Raw genomic sequence first — 17,478 nt, 5'->3', positions numbered from 1 at the left:
TCTTCTGTTTGTGTTCTTGCATGTGGGTTCGTAATCTGAAACTCACCATGACAAAGGAGGAGAATAATAAGATCCAGACTAATGGTTCAGCCTTTGTTGCATCAGCCTTGCATTTGCACATTCAAGAGAAACAAGGTACTCATCCCCCCAATGCATAAAGCTCATTTATCCCTCTGCATCATCAATAAGCTTTGAGAAACTACAACTGAATAGCCAAAGATTAATGATGGCTTATCTCTGGCCCCGGTTCTCACGATTGAATACTTTTCAAACCTAAACTCATTTTTAAACTAAACATGAAATGTTCAAAAGGTTCACTGATCCTTTTCTGGTCTTTGTGTGACTCTATTTTACTTTGAAATGTGGATTAATTAGGAGATGCATGAAACTCAAGCTTTCCAACAAAGAGTTTTATGCATCTTTGCACTTTAAAACACAGCATTTAAATGAAGCTCACACATCTGTAAGCATTTCTAGTTGACTATTGATTTATACAGCAAGAAAATATATATAAATAGGCTTAACATTTTAGTTTGTCTTTCTTGTAAATAATTGTCTTTGCCATAAATTGAATTAAGAAGTTTTATAAATCATAGTTAAAAATATTAAGGTGATACAAAACACACACACTGCTTGCATTTGGCTTTAAAGGCAGAATCAGGAAAGAAAAACACAGTTAACAACTAATGTATGGTTTATTTATAAAGTGGTGGAAAAAAAAAATAAAAAGGTGAATTCATTTGACTTGGTTGTTGATCTTAAGGCAGAATAATATTTTCCCTTTAGGATTCTTTTGAAGGTTTTTATTTCAACACATTTTTCTTATTTTTTACTGAAGCTAACAACAAATTCAATTTCAAAATTCAGTTCTAGTAATTTTTCGAAAATCAACAGGTGATTGATAACTATGTCCATTTGTGAAGAGTCTTAATTTCTCAGATTTTTGTTCAAATAAAATATTCTGGAAGAAATCCAGAATATTTTACTCAATGTGTGCAAACCAAAGACTTTTGAATAGCAGCAACCCTTTGTCCTGATGCACTTTGACCAAATTCATGTGAGGACTTACAGAGTTAGTGTATATATATATATATATATATATATATATATATCTTATAAACTGATTATAAACTGATTCTGCCTAATCCATCAAGCTGTTGCAGAACTAAAATACTGAATTTAAACCAAATAATTCAGAAAATGGCATTGCTTTTTTTAATTTTGTCCTTTTGAAGGCGTAAATGTATGAAAACATCTGAAGTACAACCCATAGCAGGATCATGCTTTAAAATATCTCACTACTGTAAACCATAACAGTCAGATTTTAAAACTGCATAACTATATAATTTCTTAGATAAATATTAACAGAACTGGGCAGATGTAAATCAGAAGCCAGATTGCCTAACTATGTGCAACTTCAATATTAAAAACTGATTTAATTAAGTTTTAGACTTAATTTGGTATTTTTAGCCTCTTAAATTACCCAGTTTTGGTATTTTTACAGCCTATTAAGACAGTAACTCAGTTCTTGAGATGCAGCAGCTGCACTTCATATTTATAACAGTGAGCTAATCCAAAGTGAAAGAAGATATTTAAAAAACACTTACAGGTTCCACTATTTTGGTCTGAATGTCAGGTAATGCATTGTTAGATGCAAACCCACCTGTAGTTTGTACCTTCTACGGGCGTCCATGTGTACGTTCGCATGGCTTCGTCGATGTATCTCTGTGGGTAAACACAAAACGGTGAGCTAACCCTGCTAAAGCATCTGCACATTTCGCCTCCCATAATTAGAAGGAAACAAAGGACAGTGAACACATTGACTGATTCAGATTCATTACAGCGCCATGCAGGAAGGTGCTACTTTGGATCATGATTGAGTCACATATATTGATGACTTGCCTCATCAACTGACTTAATGAGCGTCTTGATTTTTCTTTGCCCCGATCTGCCATCAATCATCTGTCGGCGGATCTGCAGGAAAGCAAAACAGAGGATGCAATGAGAAGGCACACAATACTCAGAAAAACAAAAGAGCATTAACTGAAATACACTGTATAAAAATACATGCCACCTTTTGTTCTTGTGTATTAAGTCAGACTACAGTTTTAAGTCAGTAAGAACTTAAAACGTGAGTTTGTTTTAAGTCCTTTAAGAGTGTCATTATCCACAGTGAAATGATATCCCATAAAACACAGATGCCCTCAGGGGTAAAGATTTTAGTCTTTGGAGGTATGTCCTGTGGTATGATGACACTAAAATTGAAGTATTTGACCCTGATGAAAGCCTGACAGTAACATCCTAACATGTAGTAAAGGGGTGGCAGCATCATGCTGTGGGCTGTTCTGCTAATGGAGGGACTGGTGCACTTCACAAAATACATGATAACATGAGGGAAGAACATTTAACATCAGCCATGATGTTAAAGCTTGGACATAAATTGGTTTTCCAAATGGACAATAATCCTAAGTATTCTGTCAAATTAGTTACAGAGTCTCATGGACAACAAAATTTGAAAACATCAGTTGATAATTATGTATTATTGGAAGAGTAACACTTGAACAATAAGTATAAAGACTTTAAAAAGGGGAAAACATGAAAAAAAGCTAAAATAAGTAAATAATGGTTTTCCTGGTGGGGGCACAAGTAAAGCCTGGCAGCCCGCCAGGCTTGTAATACGCTGGGGGAAATCCTGAAGTTTAAATTCTAACAGTCACTGAAGAAATACGTAAAATTATAAATTATTGTTGGTATTGTAGTCTACTGAAATAAGATAAAGTTTGGTCGCTTCAGTGTGAATAAATCTTCTCTATCTTATCCAGTTATTTCTGATTTTTAACTCTACTAAAAACACCTGAGAACCAATTTGTTCCTGATAACTCGCTTTACCTCCTCCTTGTTGTTATCTTCTAGTTCTGCATCCAGAAAGTCCAGAGTGACGGGCTCCCTGAAGTTAATGATCTGAACAGCACAGAGGGGTGGGAGGCAGCGGGGGAGGATAAACATCATTTAAAACGAATAAAGTTTCAGAATTAGGAAACTAATTAGATGCACAGAGACGGACCTACCTTGGGTCTTAGGTTAGGATGCAGCAGCACGTAACCGTTTGGGTCAGTAGCAAATGTGTAGCCATTGGCCCCAAGCTGCAGGCAAAATAAGTTAGAAAATGATTTATTAACCTTTCAAAGATAAATATGTGGGTATGATTATGAGAGCAAAGAATGCTCACTCTGTATGTTGGAGTCTTCTTCTTGATTTCATTAATTGCAACGTCTACTCCCATAACCCCAAGGATGAGCTGGTTCTGAGGGATGAAAATAAACTATTAGGATCCTAATATAATAATATTATTATAATAATATCTCCTCCTCTTTTCCTGGAAAAGGAGGAGATGCGAAGCGCCGCAGCTCAGGCTGAAAAATCTATCAGGATAACGATTAGTCATGCATTGCACAAAGAATGAGAAAAAGAAAACCTCTGGTCTCTGGTAGACTGGCACAGAAATGTGGCTAACATTTAGTATCTAATCCAACAAAAGCTGCACACCATAATAAAACATGGTAGTGGCAGCATCATGCTGTACAGATGTGTTTCTTCAGCGGGCACAGAGAAGCTGCTCAGAGTTTGTGGGAAGATGGATGTACAATCTCAACTTTCAGAATTTATTTTCAGACGCAATTTGTTTGTAAACAATGTTCAAAACCGTGCATCCTTTTGCTTAAACTTTACAAACTATCACATGAAATTCACTAAAGTTTGTGGTTGCAATCTTTTTCCTACATGACTGAGGAAAACCACCGGGGATATGAATATTTTCAAGGCATTGCGTCGTTGTGGTCAGTGGATGCCACAAACGATTTGTTGCAATGTCAGATGTCACCTCAAGGGGGAGGTGTTGCCACAGAAAGTCGGAGCCGTGTGAACATCATTACAGATGATTGATGATGGTGACACGCAGATAAATAATGAATACAAAAGCTGAAATCATTATGTACGTTTGCTTGACTTTAAAGCTTCGCCCACTTAAAGGGCAAGAAAAACTTTTTAACAGAATAATAATATTAATAGATTGGTTTGAGTCACTGATTTGTGTGTGGGTGGGCGCATAGGAGACACTTTAAAAGTCAGTTGTTTTTACCTGAGAGCTAGCGCTGTCTGCAGTGAGGTTGAAAACTGGCATCGTTCCTGTGATGACAAGCCCCAAACCCTGAAAAAAAGTCAGAAATTTATAACTAACAATTAGATTTTAAATAGTCAAAATTTCTCTTCAGTAGAAACTGGAGACTTATAAAGAGAAAATAAGTGCCTTCACCTTGATTTTGCAAATGAAAAAAAAAAAACTTATAATGATACATAATATGAAATAAATGAGCAAAAGCACATGTTTTTTGTTTAAATATACATTTTGTGTACTTACCAGAGCATCCTGGTAGACGTTGGTCCACTGCACCTGTTTACCTTTAGGCCCAGCCAGCACCATGGGACGTCCCAGGACATCCAGGTATTCCTGCAGGCAGAAACATTTACACTTACCTCTGTGAGTTTCCACAGTAAACACAAATAAACAGACATTTATGGCAGCCGTAGTGCATTGGCTTTAAAGGTAGAGAGCTTGTAGAGCCCTCTGATGTTCATCTGTCATAAAACCACAAGACCCTGACCGGCCTTGTCTTTGTCACCACATAAAACCAGCGGGTCACCACCAGCGGCAGCAGCATCCCGGTCCGACAGAACCATAAAGAACCTCACCCTCACCCCCCAATCCTGCAGCCACTTCAGGCAGTTTCTCATCGTTATGAAGCAGCTATTAAAAACACATTAGGGTTGTCAGGGGTGCGACGTACAAACATTTCCCAGAAGCTCTACTGTCAACAATGGCAGTGTGAGAATATCCCACAGCAATTCTGAATGGAGGTGAAAGGTCAAGTATCCTGGTCATTTGTTTTATTCTGCTTTTCTCAGGAGACCCCATGCCAAAGAGCTAATATTATTTTAGGTAAACAATTATTGACTCGTCACTTTGGAGATTGTGTGCTGAAATTATTGGGTGCATAACCTGGTGGCAAACTTTAGGAAACATTATGGAGTCCCTACCTTTCTTAATATTTTGAAAAGCTTTGAATTCATTCATCTTTTGACTGTTAACCCTGTGAGTGTTAAAGAAAATCATGACAAATCCAGGTAGGTGCATTCAATTCCTAAAATTGTTGAAGTCTTAAAAAATATTCAGGTTTTATGCTGAATTACCACTGCACCCTGGAGAAGGAACTGTTAAAATGCAAAATTAAAAGCTTAATAATATTATAACCAACAGGCCCATGGTGGAAGTATGTAAACTTTAACCATAAAATGTAATTTGACTACGTCTTAACAAACCTTTCCACATTAAAATGAACAGAGAAATTTGTCCAACCCATGCTTCATGCATAAAAGTAGATATATGCATAAAAAGCAGCCATTTCAGTAAAACGCTTTTGTCCATTTTGTTTTCTATCGTCTGAACAGCGAGGTGCTGACAGCCGTAACCTATTCTATTAGCTCAATAAAAGTCCAGTTTAATGCGCCACGGGGAGATATTCCATCAGGACACTGACAGCCAGACCTTTTCACGGGATATAGTGGAAATTTTCCGCCTGGCTAGAACAATCTAGGAAAGCATAACAAGTCAGCAACAGACACATGACACAGAGGAAGCAGAGCCACACAGAGTTCTGCTGTATCCACCTGTGTTGATTAAATGCTATTTTCTTCCCAACTGGGAACCAGCAGCTATAATTGCTAAAAGTAAACTTATCGCTGTGCACCAACACCAACTATTTCAAGACTGGACCTGCAGTCCTATAAAAGTGACTCAGGACAGTACTTGTAAAGTTTTTCCATCTGCAGTCCATCTGTTATCCGAATGCTGCCATCTTATCCAAGTGAGACGGTGTAATGAGTGATTTTGAAGGGCAGAGTACTGGTAAATGATGTAAGGTCTCACTGTTTTCTTCTACAACCACCTTCAGAAAACCTATTAGAGTAAGTGGCAGTTCTCAGAATATAAATATGCCAGAGTTAATGGAACAGCTGACAGTCTATTCCTGGGCTGGCTGGCTGGACTGGTGAGTGGGTGGGTTGGCAGAGAAGTGAGGAATAAAAAACAAGAAAGTAGGAGGAGAGTGATGGCGTCGTAGCTCCACCATCGACGGAGAGACAATTTTTTTACGCCTGGAATGAGGCAAATGTGACATTAGTTGAGGGGCAAAATGTTCTGAACGCAAGAGGAAACTCAAGCAAGGTAAATTTTTAATAAGTGTTAAAGAGTGAAATGTGGTAAATCTAACTTTCTGTAGCTAATTCAGCTGTTTATGAAAGTATACCAACTCTAACCCTTGGTTCTGCTTCGTGCACTAAAAATACATTTGGAACAAAAAAATATCTATTTTTTTTATACATTGCTTTGCAATATAGCTTTTGCTTCTTAATCTGACGATGGATTTCCATGAATAATCCAACGGATATATCGCTGTTTGGGGACTTGTGAAGCTCTGTCAGCGTTTCAGAGGAAATCTCCTCCCAACTCTTCAGTGAGCTTTGCTTCACAATTATATTATAGGTGTTACTTATGCATATACAGTTTTTCCTTCCACTCAACTTTCCATGCTTTGTTACAGCACTCAGTTTCTTCAGCAATGGTCTTTTGTGGCTTAGGAGGCTCAGTGCATGTTGGAAAACTGTCATGTCAAACTAAATATGGGGCTTTGATTACCCATAAGTTGCAATTACCATAATGAGAAACACTTAAAATATATCGCTTTGTGTAATGGAGCTGTACAACTTATGAGTTGTGAATGCTGCATTGGATTACTAATATGAATTAACTTTTTGATGATATTCTGAATTATTCAGATGCTCCTGTACTATTTAAGGATACGACTTTTGCCATCTGCCTTAAAAGATGTTAAATGTCCTTTGTGTAAGAAGCTGAGCATTTGCAGAACTCAGTGCTGTGAGTCAATCTTACAGAAGTAACTTTCAGAGCACTTCACATAAAACCACGTCATCTGAGTCATCACTACGGTGCTAATCCTGAACAAACCTCCATCAAAACATGAGGGATTTCATCTACTGGGAAGTCAGGTTTGATCCAGGATGCTTCTCAACATATGAAAGTCATTTACACACCTACGATACTCTACTTTACACAGATTAACACAGATTTCATGGCACTGTTAATGGATAGGAATTATGAGTTTGTAGGCTTTTGATTTGTTTTTATGCTGTGTACAATAATTGAGAAGAAGTTAAAGAAATATCATAATGTAATTGTTGCCCCAAATGTCCAATTTATGCTCAATTCTGATTCTGTGTTGAGTCTATAAATGTACTGTGTCTTACTTGTGTGTTGATTCTGATGGCTCCAATTGATGGTATTTCAAAGTAGTAACCTGAAATAAGAAGAGACAGACAGTAAAGTTTAGAAATATTAAGTAATATATTCAACTTTCTTACTTGGGTATGCAGGTGACATATTCAGTTCATGCATAAATTTCAAAGTGTGTCCTAATGTGAACCATTTTGGAGACCGGAGCCTCATCTCCTCACGTTCTTATTAGGTGCAAGCATGGTCATAAACCCCGGCGGACGACGGTGGGACACACGGACACGACGGCGCTCGTAGCCGCTGACCCTTTGTGTTTGAAGATGTACTGCAGGATGTAAATGTGGAAGCTCATTGAGAATGCTGAGCCCCAGGCACTGCGGCTGATTAGGAATGGACGAGAATGACCGACTGGGTCAATAACCGGGCTGCTCAACAAGTTATTAAAGCCATGAGTGTTTATACAAAGAGCCGTGAAATGGAGGCAGCGTCTCCAGAATGTTAAAAAGCAGAGGCAACTTTCATTATTTCGACACATTAGGCAGCCTCCCCCCTCCCCGCCACACAGTGTTTGGTGGTGAAATCTCCCTTCTCAGTCTCAATTCATTAGAAAAATGAGAGCACTCATGCACATCCGTAAACATTTTTGAGTTTATAATTCACAAATGCACACACACTGGCATAATGTTTGGTGCCAGGGCTCTTGTCTGTATGCTAGACAAGTGGCGTTGAGACAGACGGGTGATTTTAGAGCAAAGCACCACAAAAAGGTGTAGAGAGAAAATTATGATTTTGATTTTATAGGTTCACACAGCAACGGATGTGATTTCAGAGTCATGGCTACAGTCTACCAGATAACACTGATGTAGATCTGAATACATTTGTTTAGATGACTGCTAACTGAAAGACTTCAGCTTTTACAATCGCTAGAAATCTAGAGAAAAACTACCACTGACTGTATCCTACTAAAAAACACATCAAATTATACAAAGACGCTCTTAAATAAGGTACAATTAATTATGACCTGAATGTCAAAGATAAAGATAAACTGTGGTGTTAAGATTTTAAGGAAAATTGCAATTATTTAGCATGGGACATTATTTCAAGATATGTCATGTAATCATTATATTTTACTGAAATTAAAAATGTAACAGTCCATTTCAGACGTCTTATATACACACTACATACAAAGACATTTCTTCAGTCGTATTAAATCAAATCACTATTTCTCTTAGTTCAGTCAGGATTATTTAGGTTCTTTGTATTGTAGAAGTTAAAACAAACTCCTTAAAGAAATGTTCTCTCATTTGTGTGAGAAGCAGCTGTGAATAAGTTATAAACACTCCGCTTCCTTGTGTCACATCATGGAAAAATAAAACAATATAAATCAACCAAGAAACCAAGAAGATATTTATGGACCTCCACGGGTCTGGTTCGTCCTTTCCTACAAGTTCTGGATTCCTGAAGAGCAAAAATATGCAAGAATAAACCTTATAAACCAACATAAAATATGTTGGAGATGTTTATTTATAACTCTGTTCATTTCTGTGCGCCACAGATGGACGTACTTTAGTGCACACCCTGTGTTTCAACCCCACAATAAACCAAAACACCTTGAGAAAATGCTGAGTGAAGCTAGTAGGGAATTCAATTAACCACAATGGAACAAGCTAAGCATTAAGATGGGCTGAAAAAGCCACTCAGAAAGGAAGAAGCCTTGACTGCAAAAAGCAACACCTGCCTGTGTCCCAGTTATCTCTTAGGAAGAATCAATTGATTTCCCTCAATCAGTCAATTTCTTTGCAAGAAGCTTCTTAAAGGCTCCCAAAAGGAATCAAAATGTTTCAATTGCAATTTCTTACCAAATACAATGAAAATATATATCAACACGCGTCTATCTCATTATTTGGAACTGAGCAAATAATTTAAGCGATCACAACTGATGTAAAATAGAAAATCTAAGGCTAATACAACAGCAGACAGAAAATAATAATTTTGTTATATTTCTTTTAAAAGAAATCATTTAAATATCTGGTTTCAGCTGTATAGACTTAAACACTAATGGACCCTTTGCACCTGGCTAACCAAGATAAGAGCAGCACTTGTTACGCAGAGATGACAAAAAGATGCCTGTGGGATGTTATGCAGGACGTAGTTGAGTTCACATTTCACAGAGATTAGAGAAGCGCTTGTGGCCTGGAGGTGGCGAATTTGATCCTTGTCCCCGGAAGCCTTTATTGAAATCTATATGAATAAAGTCTAAATATAGAGGTCTAAAATTTGATTTACTGTATATGTGGCATGACTGCATAAAATAGCTGACACTGATTTTAAACCAGCAGACCTTTTCTGTATTTGCTCACTGTCCCTTTGTGTATCTAAGAGTCAAATAAATGCAAAGATGATATACATTTTATAAATAATATTATAACTATAATACTATACTTAATACTATCTTTCCAACAGATGTAATAGCACTAATAATTTCTTCATTCTTTACGTCTTACTTTATAAAACTGTAACAAAGTGCAATATTGTTAATAAGAGTTAATGATCTGTTTTCTTCATAGTGCATGGCAACACAGTTCATATGTTTTATGTTCTTTGAGCAACTTAAGAGTTTGCAGAAAATATCAACATAATTTATGATGATTCTGTAGTTACAAGTTCAAGGATGTAAAATACATTTAGTTCTGTGATTTTATAAAAGACCTTAATAATCCATGTTAGATTATTTAATACACCAATACAGTTGACCTTTAAAGCAATTCAGTAAAGCATTGTGACTGAAATACACAACGGATTACAGAATGAGTTAATTGGGCGTAAGATTTAATAAGCATTGGCTTCTTTCAACTCCTTTTCAAACTGATTATGAAAGTTTTGAGTTTTCACTCTGATGTATCTGTGTTTTTAGATACAAAATCAATATTTCAATCACATGTATATATATTATAAATATGTTGCAACATCTGGGTTGCCAAAATATATGTATATGCTTAAACTAGCACTTTGTTGATGCACAGCTTTATTACATTTCAATATTTATTCAGTTATAATGAACGGAATTGGAGGTGGTCTAGTAAAAGCTTTTGGACATTTGCATCCTTTAAGTCAGTGGTTCCCAAACTTTTTCTTCTGCGCCCCCCCCAGTGGTTTCCAAACATTTTCTACGCCCCCCCCATGAATTACAACAAATGGTTGTCTGGTTGAAATGACGCGTGTGAAGGGGGGTGGGGGGGAATCGACTTTTTGGGGGGCAAAGTGAATGTACGTAGCTGAAAATAGACACCAACATCGGTAGCCTACAGGTAACTTGTTAAGCTTAAGGTTCTGTATTGATATTAGCTAGTCATCTTTGAGCTAACATTACCTGCATCCAACAGCTTTACTCAACTCAGTCGGTTAGTTTGGAGGAAAAACTGTGAAAAGTTCTTTGCGTTTTGCTGGTTTGCTGCCGTGATTCTAACACACCTGTAGCTCCGCCCAGCAGCAGCAGGTCTCCTTCACAGGTGGAAACCCAGCGCCGTAGCGCTCATGTTGCGTTTAAAGGCGGCTCGGAAAAACAGGCTACAACATGTTAACAACGGGTTAAACAGTTTTAACTGCTGATAAAAGTGACACAGATATGGGAAGTGTGGAAGCCTCTACTGTATCAAACTGACATAGGAATAACAGAGAGTTGGCCATTCTAAAAACCCAGCGCATACAGTGTTCATGTTTTGTTTTGTTTTTTTATCCAGACGGCTTCCCGCGCCCCTCCTGCAATGACACGGCGCCCCCCCTAGGGGGCGCGCCCCACAGTTTGGGAACCTCTGCTTTAAGTCAAGCCAGAATTTAGAGATTGTCAAGGATCAAAAGGTATCAGTCAGGAAAAGGACAGAAGAAAAGACTACACTACAGCATTATGCACATTATGATAGAGTGGAGTCAGTGATCAATAATGGAGAAAATATTGAACAGGGTAAAACATGGAAAACTGGAAAACTGAAAATTTTTCCAAAACTGATGGGAAAACAAGATGAGATGGGAAACCAGTGAGATGGCTGAGCAAAACCAACATTGTTGTGAAAGGATTAGCATCACCCTCTCTATGTAAGCTTATTCCTCACACCTCTGTTATTTATTAGAGCAAAACTCTCAATAAGAGCTTAAAAACACACACAAAATGTTATTTTTTAGACAAGATTAAAACAGAATTCACATTTTGAACACTTTTGTACTTGTATTTAGGTTCCTACTGCTTCTATAAACATCACAAAAAACCCTTAAGAAAAAAACACTCATCCAGTTTTTGGCAATAAGTTCATGTTTTTTGGTGTCTATAAAACAACCCATTTCAAAAACCTCTGGAATGTAATGTCACAAATCAGTAGGCACTGCCCCAGCCAAGCCCAGCCCGTTACCTAGCAACCCCAGAGAAGCCCAGCCCGTCACCTAGCAACCCCAGAGAAGGCCAATCCGTCACCTAGCAACCCAACCTGAGCTTCAGGACATTCAGTCAGCTGGTTTTACTGCTACAAGAGCTGTACAGCTTTTACAAAAGAATGTAAATTAATTAGGAGGCATGGCCAGCAGCAGCTTATTTGGATTTAAAGTGACAAGAGACCCTAAAACATCTCAACCTGAAAGGAAATCAAAACATGAAGAACTGACCAGACTAAAATTTCATTATCCAAGAATGATTTAGTGCAAAAAAGAATAATAATTATATAGTTTTTAGCCCATAGATCTATCATAAGCTGTTCAAGGAAGCCTATTTGGTCCCCTATAAAGTAAAAATTAGACAAAAGCTAGAGTCTGCTGGAATCGCCCACATGGGTGTCAGCGTCCGTCCACTGAGGCTGGAGCGGCAACACTATTGTCTTTAGTACTATGGTAATCACTACAGTTGTGAACAGCAGAGAGCATGTTGGCTCAGAGGCATAATCCTGGACTTCCCCCTGTCTGTCAGGGAGGATGGTATGCTAATCGCCCTGCTACCAGACTTCAGCTGCTAATTAATAACAACAGTAGGGGAGATGCTTCCACGGCACTTGGCTCCATTGGCAATAAGCTAATCAACAGAGGAGACTCTTCTAAAGAAACAGCTTCAGATAATTTGCAACGTCAATTTGAACCTAGCCACAAAAGACAAGAGAAATGTGAAGGAGAAGTGTTTATGGGTGAAAAAATAATAAGTGTTCAGGAAAAAAAAGCACAGCAGGAGCAAGAAGTTAACGCAGACCCACATGAGTAAAGCGGAGATCAGACAACAGAGCCAACAGGAAATGGAGCTGAGTCAACCGTCAGACTGTTAGTCAGAGACCTGCAAGTCTGCTGGGTTATTCCAGAGCTCAAGGCTGATACAACAGATTTTATCACCCACTAAAGTCCGGCAGTCATTTTTACATAGGTTTAAAATAGCCAGAGCACGTCAGTACCGCAGTTTTAAAGCTATTTTCTGGTTTCGTATCATTTGGTATTTCATTGTCTGGAAACACACTAAACATCCAAGGAGATCATGAACATTTCCACCAAAGAAAATGCTCTTCTGTTAGAAGTTTGTTACTCAATAAGAAAATCAGACAAACCTTGAAATATATTTTTCCAGCCTAATATTATTGAAAAAACTTCTTATATATTGTGACTAAAGGCAATTTTGTTGCCTTAGAAAAATAATAAGGCAGGCAATTAGATACAATAAACTAATTACAGTAAAAACTACTGAAATATGAAAAAAGCTGACGTCATTGTTCATTTTTGCTAATCTCTAAATGCTTGTTTTGTTAGAATAAAATCAAGCACCAGTTCATTAATTTAAAAAAAGAAAACGTGGGAAACCCAAGTGGCAGATTCACAGAAGATACTGCTTCCTCTTGATCCCTTTTGAAAGTTTTACAGATATTTTATTTTCACTTTTTAATATATATATGTATTACACAATTCAAAATGAGGATTCTCCCATCAAGAGTTTTCTAAGGACTCAATACTAAATAAACAACCAAAAATATGTCGATCACAGCAACAGCTGCTTTCTTTCTTTCTTTCTTTCTTTCTTTCTTTCTTTCTTTCTTTCTTTCTTTCTTTCTTCCGTTGTTGCTGTTGTTAATAAACTTACCTTTATTAGCACATGCTATCCACTGCAGAGGGGTGACGTCATAGTTATGCTGCCCAACAGAGAAGGTGAAAACTCGAACCTGGTTCAGGACAAGAAAACACACAGAAAAATAAACTATACTACATTGTTTAATTTGATAAAACCAAAAACATTTCACAATTAAATCTGATTTGAACTGAGGTGGATTGTAAGGAAAATTATGCTTCACATCAGAATTTTAACATGCAGGATAGAATAGAAAGAATTACAGAGATTCATTTTAAATGTGCTGAGGCGAATTGGATTTAATAGGACTGCAACCCAGTATATTTTAATCGAACCTTCTTACTTTTTATGACAGCTGAAATTGATTTCTCTTGCATTTTGTTATAACATAAATTCACAAAGCTGAATGAAGCTTAAAATGGCAGATTAGTCAAAATGGAGAAATTTGGTGTTGACAGCAAGACAAAAATGATAAAACAAATAAACCAGCAGCTGAACCACCACATGCTCTGGTGAAATAGCGGCTAATTAGTCATCAGGTCAGAGCTGTTAACACCAGCTAAGCAACAAAGGAGAAAGACAGAAAGAAAGAAAGAAAGGATGGGATGGAAATGTAAAGACTGGAAGAAAGGCAGAGGAGATAAATCATGTAAATCAAAAGGAAAGGGAAGAAATCTTAGAGAGGACGGTTTGTGCACAGATTGGGATGCTTGGCATGTCTGACTAACACAACTGTCTGAGACAAAAACATGGAGACAGGAATCGATGGACAGAAATCAGCCTAACTGAGACATACTCACAGTTTTGTTGGGCCAGTTATACTTCTCAAAGATTTCCTGAGCACGATCTTCACCGCCATCTGTAAACATCATTATCATCTTATTGCAGTTGGCCCTCGGGGCACTGCTCTCCTGTGACAGGCGAACGGAAGACAGTGAAGGAAAACAGAGAGACAGATTACAGAAAGTATAAAGCAGTAATGATATAGCTATCTTACACCACAGCGTCTTTTCAACACTAGCTTCACTTGTTTGAGTTTTGCCCAAGTTTCTTTGCAAAATATTGAAAATTGCCCAATATTTGTGAAGTGTAAGGAAAGTGTGGTACCTCTTAATTAAACTCCAGTGCAAATAAATATTCTTCATAAGTCCCTTAATTAATAAATAGATTCCACTTATGTAAAATATAACTTAATTTTTAATGCTATTAACTAAACCGAAGCATCATCATAAAGCATGGTGGTGGCAGCAGCATTGTGCTAGTGGGGAAAGTGAAGTTGGGCAAAACATTGTCAGACATTGTAAAAGATAACTGCTCATTTTAGGAATAACCAAGGAAAGTTTGAACCTAAATCCAGATGAGATTTTGTGGCGTCTACAGTCTAACTGAGCTTGAGCTTTGAGAAAAGGTCACTGGACCATAAGTATCTTTATGATAAAGATTTATGGATCTTTATGAAAAAAAATAATGAAGAAGGAAGAAGTAATGGCTAAAAGAAATCCAGTTTCCAGTTTGCCTAATCAATACAGCAAACATGTAGAAGAAATCTAAGCGTGTGGAAAATTAACACTGCTCCTCAAACACACCATTAACAATCACTCTTAAACATGAAGCCTGACCTACAATGGAGGTGGGTCTCCAGTAAAAATGAACTATCCTATTGAAATTTTTATATGGAAATAATTAGAAAAACACGGCCAACAACACAACCGTTAACTGGTCTCTCTAAACTGTCCTTGGCTGAAAAACTCATCACGATATAAACGTTTCATATCAGTTTCATATCAATTATTGATTAGTTTTTTGTTTTAAATATCTGAAAGGATGACCTTTTCTGTTTTAGCTCCACACTGTTGTTCATTTTTAAGCAGTAATGAGGCACAGTGGTGAAATCTAAAACTGCTGCTGTGCCAGTTACTCAGCAGGTTGTTGCTAGGTAACCAAGTGAGTTGCTAGGTAACCAAAGAGTGAGTTAGTGAGTTGATGCCACCTACCTTGCTTAGCTTACTTCCCCCAGAGTGCTGTGCGATTTTGGACCAGATTTAAAAAAATACTCTACTGACTAAAGTATCAGATGTATTATCTACGGATATTGATCATGTATCTATTGGGATATATATTGTTATTTATGGTCCAGCCCAAGGTGTGGGTGTGTGCATGTTGGTTTGCCCTGTGATGGACTGGTGAGGGTGGATAAGTGTGAATAGCTAATGGATGGAAAGATAATTTTAAAAACCATTTAACAATTTTCTTCCACTTCACAATTATGTGGACATTATTGTAATTAGTTTGCTTTGGTCCATCAAAATTTACATTAAATTACAAATACAATTTGAGAAAGTTGTATAATTTTGCAAAACGCTGTAAGCATTCAACCTAATCTTACAACTTCACTGCTATAAAAGTGTGTAGATCTCTATTTGCAGCACGCACCAAGTTAGAATTAAATCTACAGTACATTATATTAATCAACCATTAAATATTGCTGCTCCCCGTCTCCTCCCACTATACGACAGCTGCGGCTGATATGCAGGCCAATCTGACAAGATTCTAATAAATATAAATAATATTGCTGCGATTACATATTTTTATTGTGCTTCTGCCACAAATCATTCAGCGAGCCGGCAACAGACAGCGATTAAGACCCCCTCCCTTCTCCTTTTTTATTTCTCTTTTCTCCGACAAAATGCAAGGATTCTTGGCTCTGTGCCTCCCAAAATGCACAGAGGAATATAAAGTGTCTGTGGCTGATCTCCTCTGGGCTACGCTCATCAATCATCCTATCAGAGCCCATTAGCGTGGCAGCCTCAGAAAATGCGCCGCAGCATACGGAGCTGAGGCAGCACCTGTGCCGGGAGCACGTGGACGGGCTGCTGCTGAGAAACCTCGTCTCCATGTCGGCTGCCACTCCGCCGCAATGGCAGCCATAATCAAGCCTGCCGTTAGAAATGACAGCCTTCTGGAAATGTCTAATGCAAACCTGGGCTGCTCACTGTCAGACTTGTGGTATCACCATAGTTTGATTAATTAGATTAGACAAAAGCATCAGCCTTAGAAAAACAAAGCTGCCGTTCCAAGAAAAGCTTGTTAGCTCTTACATTGAGAAGTTGCTCGAAGGCAAACGTGAAGCCTGATTTGTAGTCTGTGGTTCCTTTGGCCTGCATATGCGTGACGGCTTCCTTGAAGATCTTCTTATTGCGGACGTTGGCTTGGACCAAAGTCCTGAAGCAAGGGACGACAGCCTCGGCCTTTTCATTAAACTGAAAACAGAGGAGAAAAAAAAATGTATCTGAGCATTGATAGGGAAAAATACCACAAAGTTTGCCAAAACACAACTGTGTCCAGCTGAGTATCTCTGTGTTATTGGTCTGGTGTACGCAGTTCATGGAGGCAGGATGCAGACGTGGGTGAGTGCAGATGCAAGCTGCCCTGCCACTCTCCACCTGGCAGTAAACACCGATAATTACAACTTTCCCCCACAAAGAACAGGTGCGCCTGGAACGCCACTGCAGCGCGCCGAACGGAAACCCAGCCAAGGTAATATCATCTGTCTCATCTCATCCACCAAATTAGCCTAAAACTGCGCTTACGTCCCTCCATGTCTGTGTGTTTACATCTGTGGTCATGTCTGCACGCGGTGTCCATGCATGATTATGACATTAGCAGCGATGTCTGAAACGCCGAGTTTCAAATGTTTCTTCTTGAAGGTCAGATTCAGATTTCGCTGACATTTTCAATGCGGATTGATGTGAAACGCTGTGTGTGAGAAAAGCTGACATTTCTCATAGGAGTCGTTGTCGTCACATATTTAGAGAGGCAAAGAAATCAAAAGCACTGAGAGTTAATATTAATACATTGTTCGTCTGTATAATGTAAAAAAAGCTGAGTTCATGTAAATAGGATAAAGGAAAAATGATTTTACATCTATTAAAGATTAAACATTTATTAATTTTCCAGGTTCAGCTTTTTAAAGCTGATTTTAAACTACAAATTACTGAAATTAACTATTATGTTATTGGAAAATAGTAAA

General features: G+C 37.9%; 1 protein-coding gene across 4 annotated transcripts in view; it reads right to left on the bottom strand.

The window, feature by feature from the left end:
* Positions 1-41: 41 nt before the first annotated feature.
* The window catches only part of LOC106959036 (voltage-dependent calcium channel subunit alpha-2/delta-2-like), a 210,323-nt gene continuing 192,886 nt past the window's right edge, over positions 42-17,478 (bottom strand). For all 4 annotated transcript variants that reach the window (XM_015051294.1, XM_015051295.1, XM_015051296.1 and 1 more), the window contains 11 exons: positions 16,547-16,708; positions 14,249-14,359; positions 13,464-13,542; positions 7,381-7,430; positions 4,418-4,507; positions 4,139-4,207; positions 3,230-3,304; positions 3,069-3,143; positions 2,890-2,961; positions 1,903-1,974; positions 42-1,725 (listed from right to left, as the gene is read on the bottom strand). In XM_015051294.1, the coding sequence (XP_014906780.1) occupies positions 1,648-1,725; positions 1,903-1,974; positions 2,890-2,961; positions 3,069-3,143; positions 3,230-3,304; positions 4,139-4,207; positions 4,418-4,507; positions 7,381-7,430; positions 13,464-13,542; positions 14,249-14,359; positions 16,547-16,708 (933 nt within the window). In that variant the 3' untranslated portion in view covers positions 42-1,647. The remainder of the gene's footprint in view (positions 1,726-1,902; positions 1,975-2,889; positions 2,962-3,068; positions 3,144-3,229; positions 3,305-4,138; positions 4,208-4,417; positions 4,508-7,380; positions 7,431-13,463; positions 13,543-14,248; positions 14,360-16,546; positions 16,709-17,478) is intronic.

This window comes from Poecilia latipinna, unplaced genomic scaffold, assembly GCF_001443285.1.
Source record: "Poecilia latipinna isolate Pla-1442-1.1 unplaced genomic scaffold, P_latipinna-1.0 Scaffold1039, whole genome shotgun sequence".
Classification (NCBI taxonomy): Eukaryota; Metazoa; Chordata; class Actinopteri; order Cyprinodontiformes; family Poeciliidae; genus Poecilia; species Poecilia latipinna.
The sequence above is the reverse complement of the archived record's forward strand: the minus strand, read 5'-3'. Positions and strand labels throughout refer to the sequence as shown.